The sequence below is a fragment of the Oxyura jamaicensis genome, chromosome 3, assembly GCF_011077185.1.
Source record: "Oxyura jamaicensis isolate SHBP4307 breed ruddy duck chromosome 3, BPBGC_Ojam_1.0, whole genome shotgun sequence".
NCBI classification, from domain to species: Eukaryota; Metazoa; Chordata; class Aves; order Anseriformes; family Anatidae; genus Oxyura; species Oxyura jamaicensis.
In genome coordinates this window covers 37712193-37727389 of record NC_048895.1, presented here as the reverse complement: position 1 = coordinate 37727389, position 15197 = coordinate 37712193, and the positions used below count along the sequence as shown (strand labels likewise).

General features: G+C 34.8%; 1 protein-coding gene across 1 annotated transcript in view; it reads left to right on the top strand.

Moving 5' to 3' along the window:
- Positions 1–15197, top strand: part of WDR64 (WD repeat domain 64) — a 73097-nt gene that overhangs the window by 15411 nt on the left and 42489 nt on the right. The window contains exons 4-9 of the mRNA XM_035320671.1: positions 646–748; positions 1307–1410; positions 4938–4967; positions 10708–10818; positions 12164–12378; positions 12929–13063. Of these exons, the coding sequence (XP_035176562.1) occupies positions 646–748; positions 1307–1410; positions 4938–4967; positions 10708–10818; positions 12164–12378; positions 12929–13063 (698 nt within the window). The remainder of the gene's footprint in view (positions 1–645; positions 749–1306; positions 1411–4937; positions 4968–10707; positions 10819–12163; positions 12379–12928; positions 13064–15197) is intronic.

The following is a 15197-nucleotide window of genomic DNA, read 5'->3' as shown; positions in this document are numbered from 1 at the left end:
TCTCCTATAACATACTCTTAGACACGCTGACAAAGTGTGAGTTCAGTGGGTAGTGAGGCAGAAAGAATACAGGCTGAAGCCCTCAGCTGCAGAAAATCCAGTTGAAGGCAAGTCAGTAGTGGTGTATGTCAGGGGCCGATACTAGGGCCAATACTATTTAATATCTTAAAAAATGACATGGATGATGGGAGTTCCAGTTGTGTGCTTGTTGCAGAGTAACATTCAGACATGAATCTAAAATTCAGATTTATGTTTGGGTACAAGATGAAAAAATAAGGTGATGTCACAAGAAACTAAAAGGAGAAATTTTAGAGGCACAATAGATAGTGATTTGTGATGGATGATTGTGCACATTGTAGGGAGGAAGCTACAAACTGAAACATGAAGACTAACATTGTGTAAGAATATGCACAATATTTTTATTGAAAGCTGTATGTCTGAATTGCTCAGAGGAGAAAAAAGGGATCTCTTGTATAACATGAAAAATGTTGAACTTGAAAAGAGTGCAAAAAAAGAGAGACTTATTCAAAAATATGAAGTGATAGAACAATTTCAGATAAACATTAGACTTTATGCTTATGAACATGTATTCCAGAAGTAGTTTTTATGCATATTGTTTGTTTTCTTTTATTTTGTTTCATTTAGATTTTTGGCTATTTCATAGGAGAAAGTAGTGCCGTGTCTTCCCAGGTTCAAGAAGAAAACATGGTTTTCCTTGTATCTGAAAAACAGCAGATTACTCATCCAGGTGACATATTTCATATTGAGTTCAAAACAACAACAACAAAATCACTGTTCAATGCTCTGCGTTGCACATTATTGAAATTACAGTTGTAAGATCTCATAGCTGTCATTGTTTACTATTCATGCTTCTTGTGTGTTCCAGGATTTATGTTTCTTAGTAAACTGCCTTGAATATTCAACTGCTGCCTTGCCCAGTTCTCTCACCATTTTCCTAAATGATTTTTAAATTGCAACATTGTCTATGTCAAACTATCTATTTATGCAGTTATTATTTGCTTTTCTGTATTTTTTCAAAAAATATTTTGGAAAGAACTAGCATATCCATAATGAATTAACAATATTTCAAAATGCAACATGCTTATTTAAAACCTTATTTATGTCATCCTTATTTAGGATAATCTATGACATGACGTATTACTGCCTTGGAGTTGGTGCCAATATATATTTCCGGAAGAGAGAATATTTTTGGTTTTATGGTTTTATTTGTTTAGTGTTATGTTTTTATATGTATGTAGACTTCTCTGTGCCTGTGAGGTGAAGAGTGATATTGTGTCATTAACAGTTGTCAAGAGACGAGATGTGATTAAAAGCATAGTGAAGGTGCCCCATCTGGATTTCACAGTAACATCCTCTCAGAAAGGAGTGCTAACTGTTTTTAACAAACAGGTAATTCTGACTGAAACAAACTTCATTTTTCTACCTGACACCATATGCATGAACTGAGTGAGCTGTGATCTAGAGTGCAAACTTACCCATAAAAAAGCTAGATATCTTTATATTTTCTAAATAGTTAACCATTTTCTGTACTTTAAAATACATTGCTATGTTGAATTATAGACCTACTCAACAGTCTATAAATGTTGATAGTAAGTAGAGATGGTTGTAAAATAAAATCCTAATAGAAGTCATTTTAATATAAAATAACCTGCATTTCTTTTTCTAAAAAGTTTTCTTTAATACATAATATCCTATTGGAATGAAATTTTGCATATACAGTGGAAACCAGAGTATTAACAATTTGCTACAGCTACTGGGAATATCCAGAACAGACAAACATTTTTCAGTCTGTAAAGAACAATTACTTAATACAGCAAGGTCTTGAAGCTTAAAAGTCTTGAATTTTTTTGACAGTCTACATGACACTGCTTCATTCCCCTTGTCAGCAAACCATAAAAAGATCTGTATCATTTTAAGTGGAAGTTCAGGCTCAAGATACTGCTAAATTGTATTTAGTAAATGAGTCTCCCAGATAATGCTATTTAAATGTATATAATTCTAAATGTTGTGAGGTAAACCACACATCTATGCTCATTGACATTTTACATTTGTACAACTCTAATACAACCAATTTATTAAAAGCTGTTTTAAACAGTGCAGTAAATTTTTAAAGCATCAATAATAATTTCTAGAGGTTTCAGCTAGTTTCAGCTTATGACAGAAGTGTGTAAAGCAAGAACATACTCCTGTGGATGATTAAACAACAAAGCAATACTGCAGTTTTGGTAAATTCTAAACTAATTTATTTGAAAGCCTAGTTCTTTGTCCTCCAGAGCATTATCCCTCTTACGTACCTAGGAGAAATAATTTCACAAAGTATAACGTTAAAAATAGATCTCTACCCTACCCCCCACCTCCCCACGCTGTTTTGAAGTTCAGAATTGCTGCTTCCTCATAGTCTGGACTGATGTCACTCTGACATCAGTGACTGCCATGTAAATAATTTTCCATGCAGCTGCTTAATGCAGTGAACTGGGGACCTCAAATCCCATTTACAAGACTGTACATTCTGAAAATGACTAAGGCATTACAATAGCAGTCAGTTACTCATGATATGATCTCTGATCTCAGTTGATCTGAGCAAATGATCTTTGATTTTTGCTGTGATACATCTCGATGCAAGCAAGAATGAAATCTTGTTCTTTAGCAATGTAGTTGCTTGAGTCCTGTTATTAGAATATGACTTCATATCACAAAGCCAAGTTATAAAGTTAACACCTTTTACATCATTTTTTTTTTTTCATCCAAAGGCCAAGAATTTAAAAAGAACTGGCCTTAAAGTCTCAGCTAGTGACTTGTCTTGGCTAGTCTGGTTTTGTAGCCTATTGGTAAGGAGCTACGAAGTCGCTCCCTGAAGTCGCTGATCGGTGGGACTTGTGCTCTGGCTAAAGGAGCAAAAATATGAATTCATGAGCAGTGCACTGACAAATGTGGAGGCTTATTTTGTGTATATTTGTTGCATTTTTAAAGCAGAAGTGATTACACATGTGGTCTTCTTGGATCCCGCATAAGTCAGTGTGTTCCATGTACATGAATGAATATTTGGCCTGATATAATGAGTGAATCTAAATAATACATATTTTAACTGTGCCACTTCTGAGATATTTGACTGCTAAGAAACATATATATGCACGAAGGGCCATATTCTACTCATTCGCACTGTTGTAAATTGATGTGCAACCAAACTTTCCACAAGATCAACTTAGTATTATTCTCTCTGCTCTTTGGAAAACAAATACAACTTGACAATCTCCTTAATGATTGCTTTATATCATTGGAGTCATGTCAGTTGACCATCTAGAGTTTTTATTTGGTACTGGATAGAAGCTGAGAATAGTTTAAAACTGCAAAAAAAAAATCTACAAATAAGAACAGGAACAATAAAGAATTAGCAAACCATCACACAGCTTGTGAATGTATTAAGCTTCAGTTAAATAAGAATTAATCAGATTTTTTTTTTCCAGCAAATAATTAGTATCAGTCATGTTAGATGGCATTAAGAGTGCTTAATTTAGACTGTATACATCAAGATAGCTTTCAAGATCATCTCCTGTTTCATCAGTAACAGTCTTCCATCATTCACCACATAAATTCCTAGTTAATCTAATTATTGTATAAAAGAGGGTTTGGAGGCTCATCTAAACCCTGATTGCTGTGATAAGAAATCCTATGTTCTCACACATATCTGCAGCTGCTGGAAACTGAAGGGAAGGCAAAGAAATACTTATTTGTAGGCTAGTGTGTTCTTTATCTGAGGGCTAAGCATTGCTGTCTGCAACAGATATGGACCTAATACGCTGCAAAACTTGTATGCAGCACTGCATTATCAGCCATCTCCTGCTTACTCTAGAACATAAACCAGATAGGTACCCTCCTCAGGATCTCAGGCCTGGACACTGCCTCAGGCAGCACATAAGAGCTGTAGAGGGAGGCAGCTGGAAAAATCTCTGTGTAGGCTCTAGTTTATGTTATTGTACATAAAGTCAAATCTGATACAGTGAGTGGATATGAAACAGTTGTTTAACAGGTCTGTTAAATTCTGCTCAAAGACTGTCCATGATGACTCTGGGCATCATGCCTTTATGGGAAGAAAGACTTTGTTTTCAGCTTCTCCATTTACAAACTGAGGAGTTGCTGGGATGGGAATGAGGCACTACTGATTTATTACTGATAATGGACACGGGCAAGAGGAGGTGAAAAAGCAGCTATGGATGTTTCAGGATGGAATGATTAAAAATGATTTTGAAAACTGAATGTTAGTTTGGTTAGAGAACAAAGAAGGTGACCCTGTCTTTGCTGTATGATTGTGCTGGATATGCCTACCTCCCTGTGACTTTAGTTTTTGCACATGCTATGCTATCTGCTAATAGTTAGTTTTGTTGAAAGATGCTGTACCAATACGCGTATTCCTGTTTGCAATGTAAGGTGATATCTCTACCTGGTATTTTGCTGGCACTAGTTAACGTGTCATCTGGGCCAGCATTAACTTGTGTTTCTGTATCCCACATCCTACCTCTCATAGGATCCAAAGCTGTTCTAGGTGTGAAGGACCATTAGAAGCACAGTTTCATCAGATGAAGAACTGATCTGTACTCCGTTGTAAATTCTTTTTTAGTAGTTTTGCTCAATCAAACATCTCAATTTTAAAAAAGAAAATTAAAAAGTTTTTTTTTAAAAAAAAATAAAAAGAAAAAAGAAAAAAGTGAACCAGTGAGAGAAAAAGAGGGTTACATTTCCTTGCTTTACATGTAGGAGGACAGACCGACAATCTAGAGATGTTTCTCAGAAAGACCTTAACTGCGAAGTGTTTCTGTTGGCTATTATTTTTCTGTTTTGCCTGTGATACAGCAGAGCTGTTTTCAGGGTTTTATTTAATTGCTATCTAGTTATTGTGACAACATATTTTTGTTTTTCAGATGAGGGTTCTGGCAACCACCAATGTTGAAGTAAGTTCATTTTTCTCCTTCTTTTTAAATCATTTCAATTAAAAATCGATATATACTAAAGTGAAATAAATAGAAACTGAGCATTTTTCTGATGCAACTTCTGACCTCAAGACTTCTGCATAATCTGACATTGTGTACCACAGGTCAAATGTTCAATTTGTTCCTTTCAGTTACACAAACATTTAGGTAATTTGATTTCTTTCCTCTGATAAAAAGAAACCTGAGAAAAATGCTGCATTTTCTACCAAATTGTCTATCAGTAGAAATTCTAGCCATTAGCTTTCCAGGAATTTTTCTTCTAAGCTCCAACACTTCATTTTTCAGTGTAAAATTTAAATGAGAAGAAGTGTACTTTCATTAGTGGAAAACAGTTCTACATCTTACTAACTAGACTAGATTGGTTGGCTACATGGTATATATTATTAAAGCTCATTTTATACCCTGGGAGTGTCATTGCAGATTTTAGATAATGAGTTTCCTTCAGTTAACCTGCAGATGAGAGCTGCAATTGGTCTTAACAAAATGGTGTGATTCCTTGCTTTTTTGTTGATTTTTCTCACATATAATGCTCCAAAAAGGAGGAAGAAAACAAACAAACAAACAAAAAAAACCTCCAGACCACAGGTACAGCTACCCCAACTTCAAGAAGCAAACAAACAAACAAACAAAACCTCAGTGCTTGGTTTGCATTTAATTTGTTGCAAGGCTAATCTGACCTGTGGAATTAATGTGGAGAGTTAAACCATAAGAAACATTCTTGGGACCTACTGACTTCTGGAACTAGGATCCTAGACTAGGATCTGCTTAGAGATTCTCCTACCACTATGTTATAGGAGTGAATTTTAATAGCATGCTTCTGATTTGCTTGTAAGAACAATTTCGCCAGTCCAAATATATAAAAATAGGATCACATCAGAACAGCATTTGGTGTTTGTCCCTGGAGATGCCGAGGGGAAGAAGTCAGAACGACAGCCTGGTGCTTCAGTGGGCAGTCTGTGGCTGCATGGTGCTCTACTTCATCTGGGCACTAAGCGCTAATCTTATAATGTGTCATCAGGAGAGGTGGATGTCATTTTACTTTGGCAGAAGGAAGATATTTGTAAGACATGGCAGAATTAGGCAATGTTCAAGAACATCTATGCCATAAGAAATGCGAAAGAAGGATGTGTTTAATGTAATGGTACTTCTCAGTGTTTGAGAATAACCGTAATTATTAGGGCTGTAATTCCAAATGGACGCAGTTCCAAAACTGGTACATTTTTTTAGTATCTGTAAGCGCAAAGATCTGTTCAGCTCTGCACCAGATCTGTGTGACCTAGCCTAATCTGACATCTCTTTTGTTATGTGCCACCCTCTCAAGCTTTTCCACCTGAGATGCTTCCACTTCTGCATGCTTCCCTAGGGAAAGGAAAAAGGAGGATAGAAATGGTTTGGATCCCTCCCCCTTGGGATGGAGAACCATTGCTGCTGAGTATCACTGGATTAGTGAGGATCATTGTTGCACACAACACTATGCAATCCTTCTGGCCCTCTGTCTGAAAGATTAGCTGTTGTTATATTCACTTTTTTGGTATCAGAATTGTGAACATTTCAGGTACTCTAGTTAAAAATGCCCCTCTTCTGCTTCCTTCTCTGCTTTGTCTAAGGGAAAGGGCAATCTTAAATTAACAATATTAATTTGTGTTTGCACTGAACTGTCATTTTTATGTTTACAGAACATAATGTTTTAAGCTATTCTGTTCTTAACTTTGGAATTTTATATCCTTATCCCAAATTGCAGTGAAATAAAATTCTGGATTGTTTTGAGAGAATAAATTCAACTTCCAATGAAGCTGAAGTGTATGATGCTACTAAATGTACTAACTTGGGTATTCTTTGAGAGATCAGTTATGATTATTTTAATTATTAAAAAAAAAAAAAAAAGCCTACTAAAATTGAATGTTGTCATTTCAATAACTTTTATCTAAACAATTATTAAAAATCAAATGCCTTTGATGTAATTTAAGTAATTTCACTGAAATTATTAAAGACAAATTTAGTGCAACTTGAGATGTGAATCTTAAATACTTGAAAACACTTCTGTTGCTGCCTGTTCCAGTAAACTTCAATTTAGCTATGCTGGATCTTTTCCTCACTCACAACTTCTAATGAACTGGTGCAATAAACATATTTTTTCCTACTTTTGCTACTGTATTATCAGATAAGATCATGCCTACAAATAATGCAAAAGCAAAGAAGAGAATAAATCCAGAATATATTTTTACTAATTCTTGCTTTTTCCTGGCATATAGAAATAGCATACCATATGTTGCAACCTGATTTTTTTCAGATACAGTTTTAGGCTTTTATAATTTTTATAATTATTATAATTTATAATAATATTAATTAATATTTTTATAATTTTATAATTTATAATTTAGGCTTTTATAATTTAGGCTTTTTATAATTTTATAATTAGAAATATATATCTTCTGTAGAAGGAAGAATCTAATGAGGAATTCTATTTTGCTTGAAGTTATTGGTTAATGTTTTTCTGCTGTTGGAGTGTTCATGGTTCCTCTGTCCTTGTCTACCTCCTTTCACTCAAAGTTATGGTGCAAATGCTGTAAGGAAAATATGAAAGTGTACACCACGTGCTTTTATATGTATGCATATCAGATGCAAACTGATGTGTCTAGCCTTTGTACAGATCTTGCATAAAGCCATATGAACACACGCTCTAATTTCCTCTTCAAACCAGAAGTGGTTTAAATGCTTCTTAGGTTGTCTTTTTTGACAGTTTTCACTAGTTTTTAGTGAAATAGTGAAATGATAATTTCTCTAAGCCAGTGAATGCTATAATACAGCAGCTATGCTGGTACACTGTAAAAGAAGAGAGAAGCTCAGTTTTACTTGTCTGTTCTTTAGATGTTTACTTAGCTACGAGCAGTCCTTTCCCACAATGAATTAGAGCATACAACTGTTCCTATTTGTACTAAAAGCAGAGCAGAAGGCACATGCTATTCCAATTTTAGCTATCCTTTCAACTTCTAATTCTTTAGGGGAGTGATAGTCAATGACCACAGGATTTTCACTGAAAACAATCTGAGCAGTAGGGTACCTTCACATAGTAATGAATGGAAGTGTATTCCTTGTTCATTTGCATAAAGACCAACTGCTGCCATGTTCCCATCTGAGAGTGTGATTTTCTGGTCACAGATGCTGCAGCAAGAGAGGGAGGCTGAAACTCATGCTCAGAGCCTGTTTGGTGGCTTACCATCATTAGCTACAAGAAGGAAACTGTGCAGGAGAACCTGGTATCCAGAATTGACTGATAAATTTGGAACCAAAGTTAGTCTGTAGACTGCTGGGGAAAATAGGCTATTAAGGCCCTGTAGAATGTCAATATATGGGTTCTAGTGTGATTACAAGGCTGACTTATTGCAAAGTTAAATTTCTTAGGTGTAGAAAGCTGTAGAAAGTTGAATGTAGTGAAAGGCTGAATTTCATTTATCTGTGTATATGAAAATCTAAAATAAACTATTTGACTCCAGTGGCTATATCAAATTTTCAAAAAGGAAATTAGAGAAAAAACATAATTCATAAATCACTTATGACAAGATTTTCCATTCTTATTTCTTAAAAAAGTTTTAAGTGTTAAACTTGTAAAAAAATATTTTAGCTGAAAAAAAAAAGTCTTATTAATTTCATTGTCAGTTTAATTTCTTAGCAACAGTGCTTTCTGGATTTGAATAATGGGTAGGTAGATAGATAAGTAGTTAAGTGATGCTATGGATTTATGTTCACTTAAGGTTTTTGCAAACATGGTGCTTAGCCGTTAATGGTACGTTTATACAGAGATAATTACATTTTGTTTGGCTGGGCTTTTTTTGCTTGTTTGTTTAGTTTTCCCTTGTAACACGAACCAGTTAGAAAGAAGGAAGAAAAATACTCCTGTAACTGAGTTAGTATAATTTTCTGTGTCTCTGTTAGCTTTTCATAAAGCTTGTATCAAACTGCCTGCCATCATTTGTAGACTGAAACATAGAATCATAGAAGAAAATGACTCTGTCACTTCTGCCTCTACCTGTAGTGTTGGTGTTAAAATGTCAGTTTGAGAATTCTCCTACCAAAGAAAGATCACTCTATAAACAGTCATCTGAGAAAAATAGTCTTTGAATTAGAACACAAAATGTCATTTCATGGCTATATTTTGAGTTTGTTGAAAGTTACTCAGAGTTCCTGTATAATCTAGTTTGTACCTTTGCTTGGTCCCACTTATTTTACATTTACAGAATAACATTTTCTTCTTTTTGTAATGACTAATACAGTTTATCTCTCACTTTTCTGATTTCTTAGACACTACTTCGTCATATTTTATCTTCTCCTGAACAAAGAAAGTTTTTCACCTCACTGGGCTACCTGCTGATTTTACAAGCCATGGAGTTATAAAAAATCAGAATTCATACCTAGTCCAGACTGTCCAGACCTCAGTCAACTTTAGTGCCTTCAAAAATAAATGAGGACTAATTCATTAAAAAATAATAAATGCTAAGTGATATGAGACTATCATGCTAACTGTAGTTAACATAACTGTAATACCACCTGATAACCAGAACCAGCATGGTATCCTTGTAGCTCATAAAATATTTGCCATGCAATTACATATGCCATCCCATTACACTCACCATTAATCTGGATTTTCCAGCCTGACCCTCGCATTCTTCTTAATTAATGATGCAGAACTTGTGAATATCCTAGTAGCGCTTTGTTTCTGAGAACAAGTACGGTTGTAGTACTTCTCTGATAACCTCAGTCAGTGTAGGTTGGATCCCAGTTAATAATTTTATTGTTATTATTATTTTATTTTCCTGCAACACTCAGTCTTCCTTTCTGAATATAGTTTACGACGAAGAAGAATATTGAGTACTTCTATAGTTCTACCATTTTATCTATGCCTGTTAAAATGGGCTATTTTATTATCTTTTTCCAAAGTCTTTATGGCCCTTGACAGTTGCATGTTATTGAAAAATCTGCAAATGATTAAAGTATTTTATAAAGCTGTAGCCACCTGTAACTATACTTAATCACTTCCACTAGATTCCTTGTACAGATTGAATATTGCTTGCAGGAGGAAAGAAATTGCTTTTTTAGTAATTTCTTTCATTCTTCTATTCCAGTTTCCAAAGACCAGTTCTATGAATGAACTTTATTAAAGCAGACTATGGACTTTCATTATAGGTCAGTTGAGTTCCCTTCCAGATGCAGCTACTGTTAGTTTTCCCCTTGCATTCAGTAGATAAAATAGAAGAGGTTCAATCCAATCTTTTCCTGAAATATTTATCCAAAGACTGCAGCCTGAGATAAATTTTCAGGCAGGCAATAACAGTCTGAATTGATTACCTTTGTGCGTGTGTGTTTGTTGTTTTTTTGTTGGTTGGTTTGTTTGTTTTCCTGCTGAGAAATATGTGAAGATTTGTTTTATATGAGATTTTAAATGTTTTTGAAGAGACTAGCAGGCGCTGCTGAAATTCAAGGCAGAAAATCAAGTGTATATATTCGTTGATTTCCAGCTGTGAAAGCACTTCCCTTCTCAATGCACTTCTTGTGCATACTCTCAGTCCCATTACCTGGGGTTGGATTTAGTGCTGAGTATATGGAATTTATGCGCAAATGGTTTAAAATATGTATTTAAACAACAGACGAGGTTATAAATTCACAGAGGAAATCCTTCTTTAGCTACCCTTTTCATTTTCATTAGGATACTGCTTGGATCACTGGATGTGATTTCCTAACTCAGATGGAATGTGTTGTGGCTGTAACTGAAAGGACAATCATCGTCTGGGACTATAAATCAAAAGGAAGTCAGGTAGTGTGTTGGATCAGACAAATGTTAAAAAGGAGGTCTGAAAAAGATTAGTCTTTGCTTTCAATGTACATCCACATATCCTTTTGTCCAACAGGGTGAAGTCATTAACTTTTGTCTTTGTAGGAACTCAGTGAAACAGTGGAATACTAAAGAAGGAATACCCTTTCCACACCAAAGAGGCTTTTTAGACTGTCTTAAAAACTTGCAAGAAAGAGGAAAATCTTGTCCTATGTTGCAGACAGATCACCAAAGCAGTTTAATTTTCTGTGTATATCTAATGTGTATATGTTCACATTTATATCTGATGTATATGATGTTGATATTGAACTCTATTTAAAGAACAAAGGGACAGGTCTTCCAGAGGAATTCAGCATAGAGTCCTTTGAGGTAACTTCCTGATTTAAAGAAAACCTTTCTTCAAATACTACATTTTCAAGATTTTTCAAGAGCAAAAGCATCTTGATGTTGATAGCGTATGTTCAAGCAGTTAAAGTCTTCTTGAATGCCTTATTACAAAATATATTTTTTGCAAGGATTTCTAATCCATTTCTTTTTTTTTCTTTCTTTAGTGCCAGGGTCTTTTCACAGCAGTTCTGATTTGGCTGAGAAGATGAGATGAAGTAAAGTAAATATTTTTAGAATAAGATCAGGCCTTAGGATTTTTCATTTGTTCTCTTAATATTAAAAGGTCTGTTCCCAAGCTCAGCTAAGTCAAAGACATTCTGCCAATTCAGTTGGACTCCTGGGAAGGAAGGTTCAAACATATATTCTCATAGAACTTTTCTCCAGTCATGACATCAGTGAGACTTGAACCTGTCTTGAATGAATAGGAACAGTTCTCTTATGAGATCCCAGGAATAATATTCAGACAGTCTGTACCTGTGGTATGTCTCTTCAATGTTTCTGTGCTACACAGAGAACCATGAAGTGGTTAATTCCTATGGCATATGAGCCATTGCCAGTTTATGTTGGCAAGGATGCTTTAATCAAATAACAGATGGAGTCAGACAGTAGAACCAATAAACGGTATAATTTAGATGACCCAAAATCTCATTCCTGGGTCTTCTCAGTCTAGCAAAATACCACAATGGCTTGCCACTGTATGCATTGCCACTGTCTCAATTACTAAAAATTCCAAAACCTGCCCATGTAAACACACTTGGTACTCTTAGGCTGTATTAATAACTCCTAGGCTGTGCGTGCTACTGCTGCATTTTATGGTTTGAATAATTCTGTAAGTTGACCATTTCACATTTTCTTTTAGATGGCACCTTCTTTTTCAACAGGCAAACCATTTATGATTGTAGCAAATACACCATTCCAATTAACTATTTACTGAATTTCACAGAATAATTACTTTATCATCAAACCAATGGAAAATAGTCTGCTCTGTGTTTGCACGGTGACTATGTCAGATCACCTGGATGAGGATAATATCATAATGGGAGATGATAAGGGTTATGTCCACCTGCTTAAAATGACCAGTGATCACTTTGGATTGAAACAATGTAAAGGCAAAAAGGAATCACAGGTTCAGATTTTGGATTCCAAAAATTTTAACATGTAAGTTACTTATGATAAAATGTTATCAGTCTGGCAATATTTGTTGAATTTGGGTGTTCTCTGGTCTGGACAGAGGATTAGCTTCTATGTGTAAATTAACCCCACCTGAAAAGAAAAAAGGAAGGAAGGAAGGAAGAAAGAAAGAAAGAAAGAAAGAAAGAAAGAAAGAAAAACTGCAGGAAGTGTAATTTGCTTTTCATTGTGTGAAGGAAATACTATAATTTTCAGCAGGAGATCTTAGAGCAGCAAAGCAACAGAGCAAGTGTCCAGGGAAGAATTCACAATTGCTTTTATCCAGACATAGGGACAGCCTTATTGGTCCTGATTAGATAGAAGCATAATGGCTACTAGAGAAGTGCATGATTCAACCCTAACCTTAGTTCTGCTCTAAATCTGCTTGCTTTTCATCTGGAAGAGTGGTTCTGGATCTGGCATGGATATTAAACACTAGCATTTGTTGCATATAATCTCATTCACAAAACTATTCAGCCATGAGCATATTACAGTAGATGCTATTATATCCTAATAACATCTCAATTTATATCCCTAGTGTTAAACGCAAGCTACATGATGACTGGGTTGTGAAAGTTAAGTACATTTCTGACCTAAATTGTTTTGGATCCTGCTCCTCAGACAGTATTCATTCATTTGTTTTGGATGACATAAAGAGACTAGAAGATAGCTTGTAAGTATATGACATCTTCCAAAAAAAATAGACTTCTTGCCTTAGAACTCTGCATGAGATCTGTGCTATGCAAGGTGCTGTCCTGTTGTATTGAAAATATCTTTATCCAAATCATTGATAATACAAATGAAAATACAACTGTTTAAATACTTGAATGTTTTTGTTTTTTATCTTTTAATGTAGGACTGTCCTTATATATTTATTATTTACCACCCCTAAAAATAAGTTACACTGGCAATATTATCTGCTTTAAGTTCTCAGCAGGCAAATTTTAGTTATAAAATAGATTGCTTTGTTACTTGAATATCATGTATCTATTCATTTGAACTTTATATACACTATATATATATATATATTCAAGTGTGTTTCATTTACAGTTTTGGTTTCACAAGTTCTGTTACATTAGCTTAAACCAAAAGAACACTGTATTCTGAGGGCTGCAAAGTGGATTTGCTTTGCAGCGGGAAAACAACTGTGTCTTCCTTATTTGTGCCGTATCGTTCCTATGATCCACCAGTCCTATTGCTGATTCCAAGCTGTCCCAGTTTGTGACTGTAGAAGACTTTATAGTCCAGTTAAAAATAAATAATATAGGTAGACAGAATTTGATGCAGAAAGGAACATCTATATTTATTCATCTATACATCATATTCATATACATACATATTCATCAACATCTATATAGAATTTTTTATTCAAATATCTCAAAGCATTGTAAACATTAGATAAGGTTCGCAATTACTGTGAGGTATATCCAGAGATTAATAGATTTTTAAGGTTAGTGGCAACAATTATGATAATCTTCTATAACACGAGCCATAAATTTTTATGTAGTAGTTCTTGCATCAATCCAATTATTTTAGGTTTTATGATTATTGTATATTTGTTATGTTTGAGGATTGTGAAATATAAAATAATCATAGCTTTTTAAGGTCATAGGCAACATAAGAAAAGCTGGGAAGTCCTATTTGATTTTGCTAGAGTTTTGGAAAAACAGTTAATTTGAGGAGAAAAAACAAAGACTGGAGAATCAGAAGTATAGTCAAAAGAGTAAATGCTACAGCTATGCACTCCTTTTTATACAGAGTGTTAACTGCAAATGTGTTGGTAGGTCTTTTTCAGTTAACACTGACTATAATTGTGCTTGCAATCACCATAATTATCTTTCTTTAAGCAGTTTCATTCAGCAGCTAAATGAAATTATATTTAGTCAACTGAATAATTGCATTGTTGAAATAGCCTATGCATCAAATCACATTGAAATGCCCTTTCCATAAGTAATTGTGGTTCAATTATATTATTTACTGGTGCTAACAAAATAAATTTCTGTAATTAAGTTTCCAGCAAGCAATTGTTATTGTTCTTGAAAAGGGATGCAATGTATCTTGTCTCCTACATGTCTGTTAAGTTTTTTGGTGGATAATGGCTGATGAATGGTTATAACCTTTTCTTGTAAAGCATCCAAAAAGGGAGGTGTGGCTGGGATCACAGAGTGCTTCTGTTACAAGGCCATGATTTGGACAGGACCTCACCCTGCTGGAACCCCTTGTTCACACTAATATTGGAAGAGAATCAAAACTGTTCATTAAGGAGCCAATAGAGAGTTATACGGAAGTATTAAATTTAAGAATTAAATGGGAAAGATGAGAAATCGTGAAGTCATCTGCCAGTCACACATTTAAATTAAATACTTGCTCTTTTACACTATTAAGAGAATTCAGACTCCTCTGTTAGGGCTCTGAAAAGAAAGCTTTTCTTCCATTAGGTAATGGGGAGCGAACAACCTTTTACTTAGACCTGCCAAGAAAGACCAGGCTCCTTTACTAATCCCAAAAGTTTCCAGAGTCTTTTGGCAAATTTACCACCATCCACAGTTATGGTTTGCAAGAGCCATGGTTACCCTCTAGCTCAGAATAAATGAACTACTTGCTTGTCTGGATTTCAAAGAAAAAATGTATCTTTGTATGAGTACTCATTTCAGTCTATATAGCCCAACTACTCTGACAGTCATCATTTCCTGTCACAAATGGGTGTTAGGTGTGTTGTTGCCGAATCCAAAATTCAAGAAAATACTCACTCATTAGTAGTAAAGTATGAAACATGGAAAGAGAAGCAGAGGTTACTCAAAGGATAG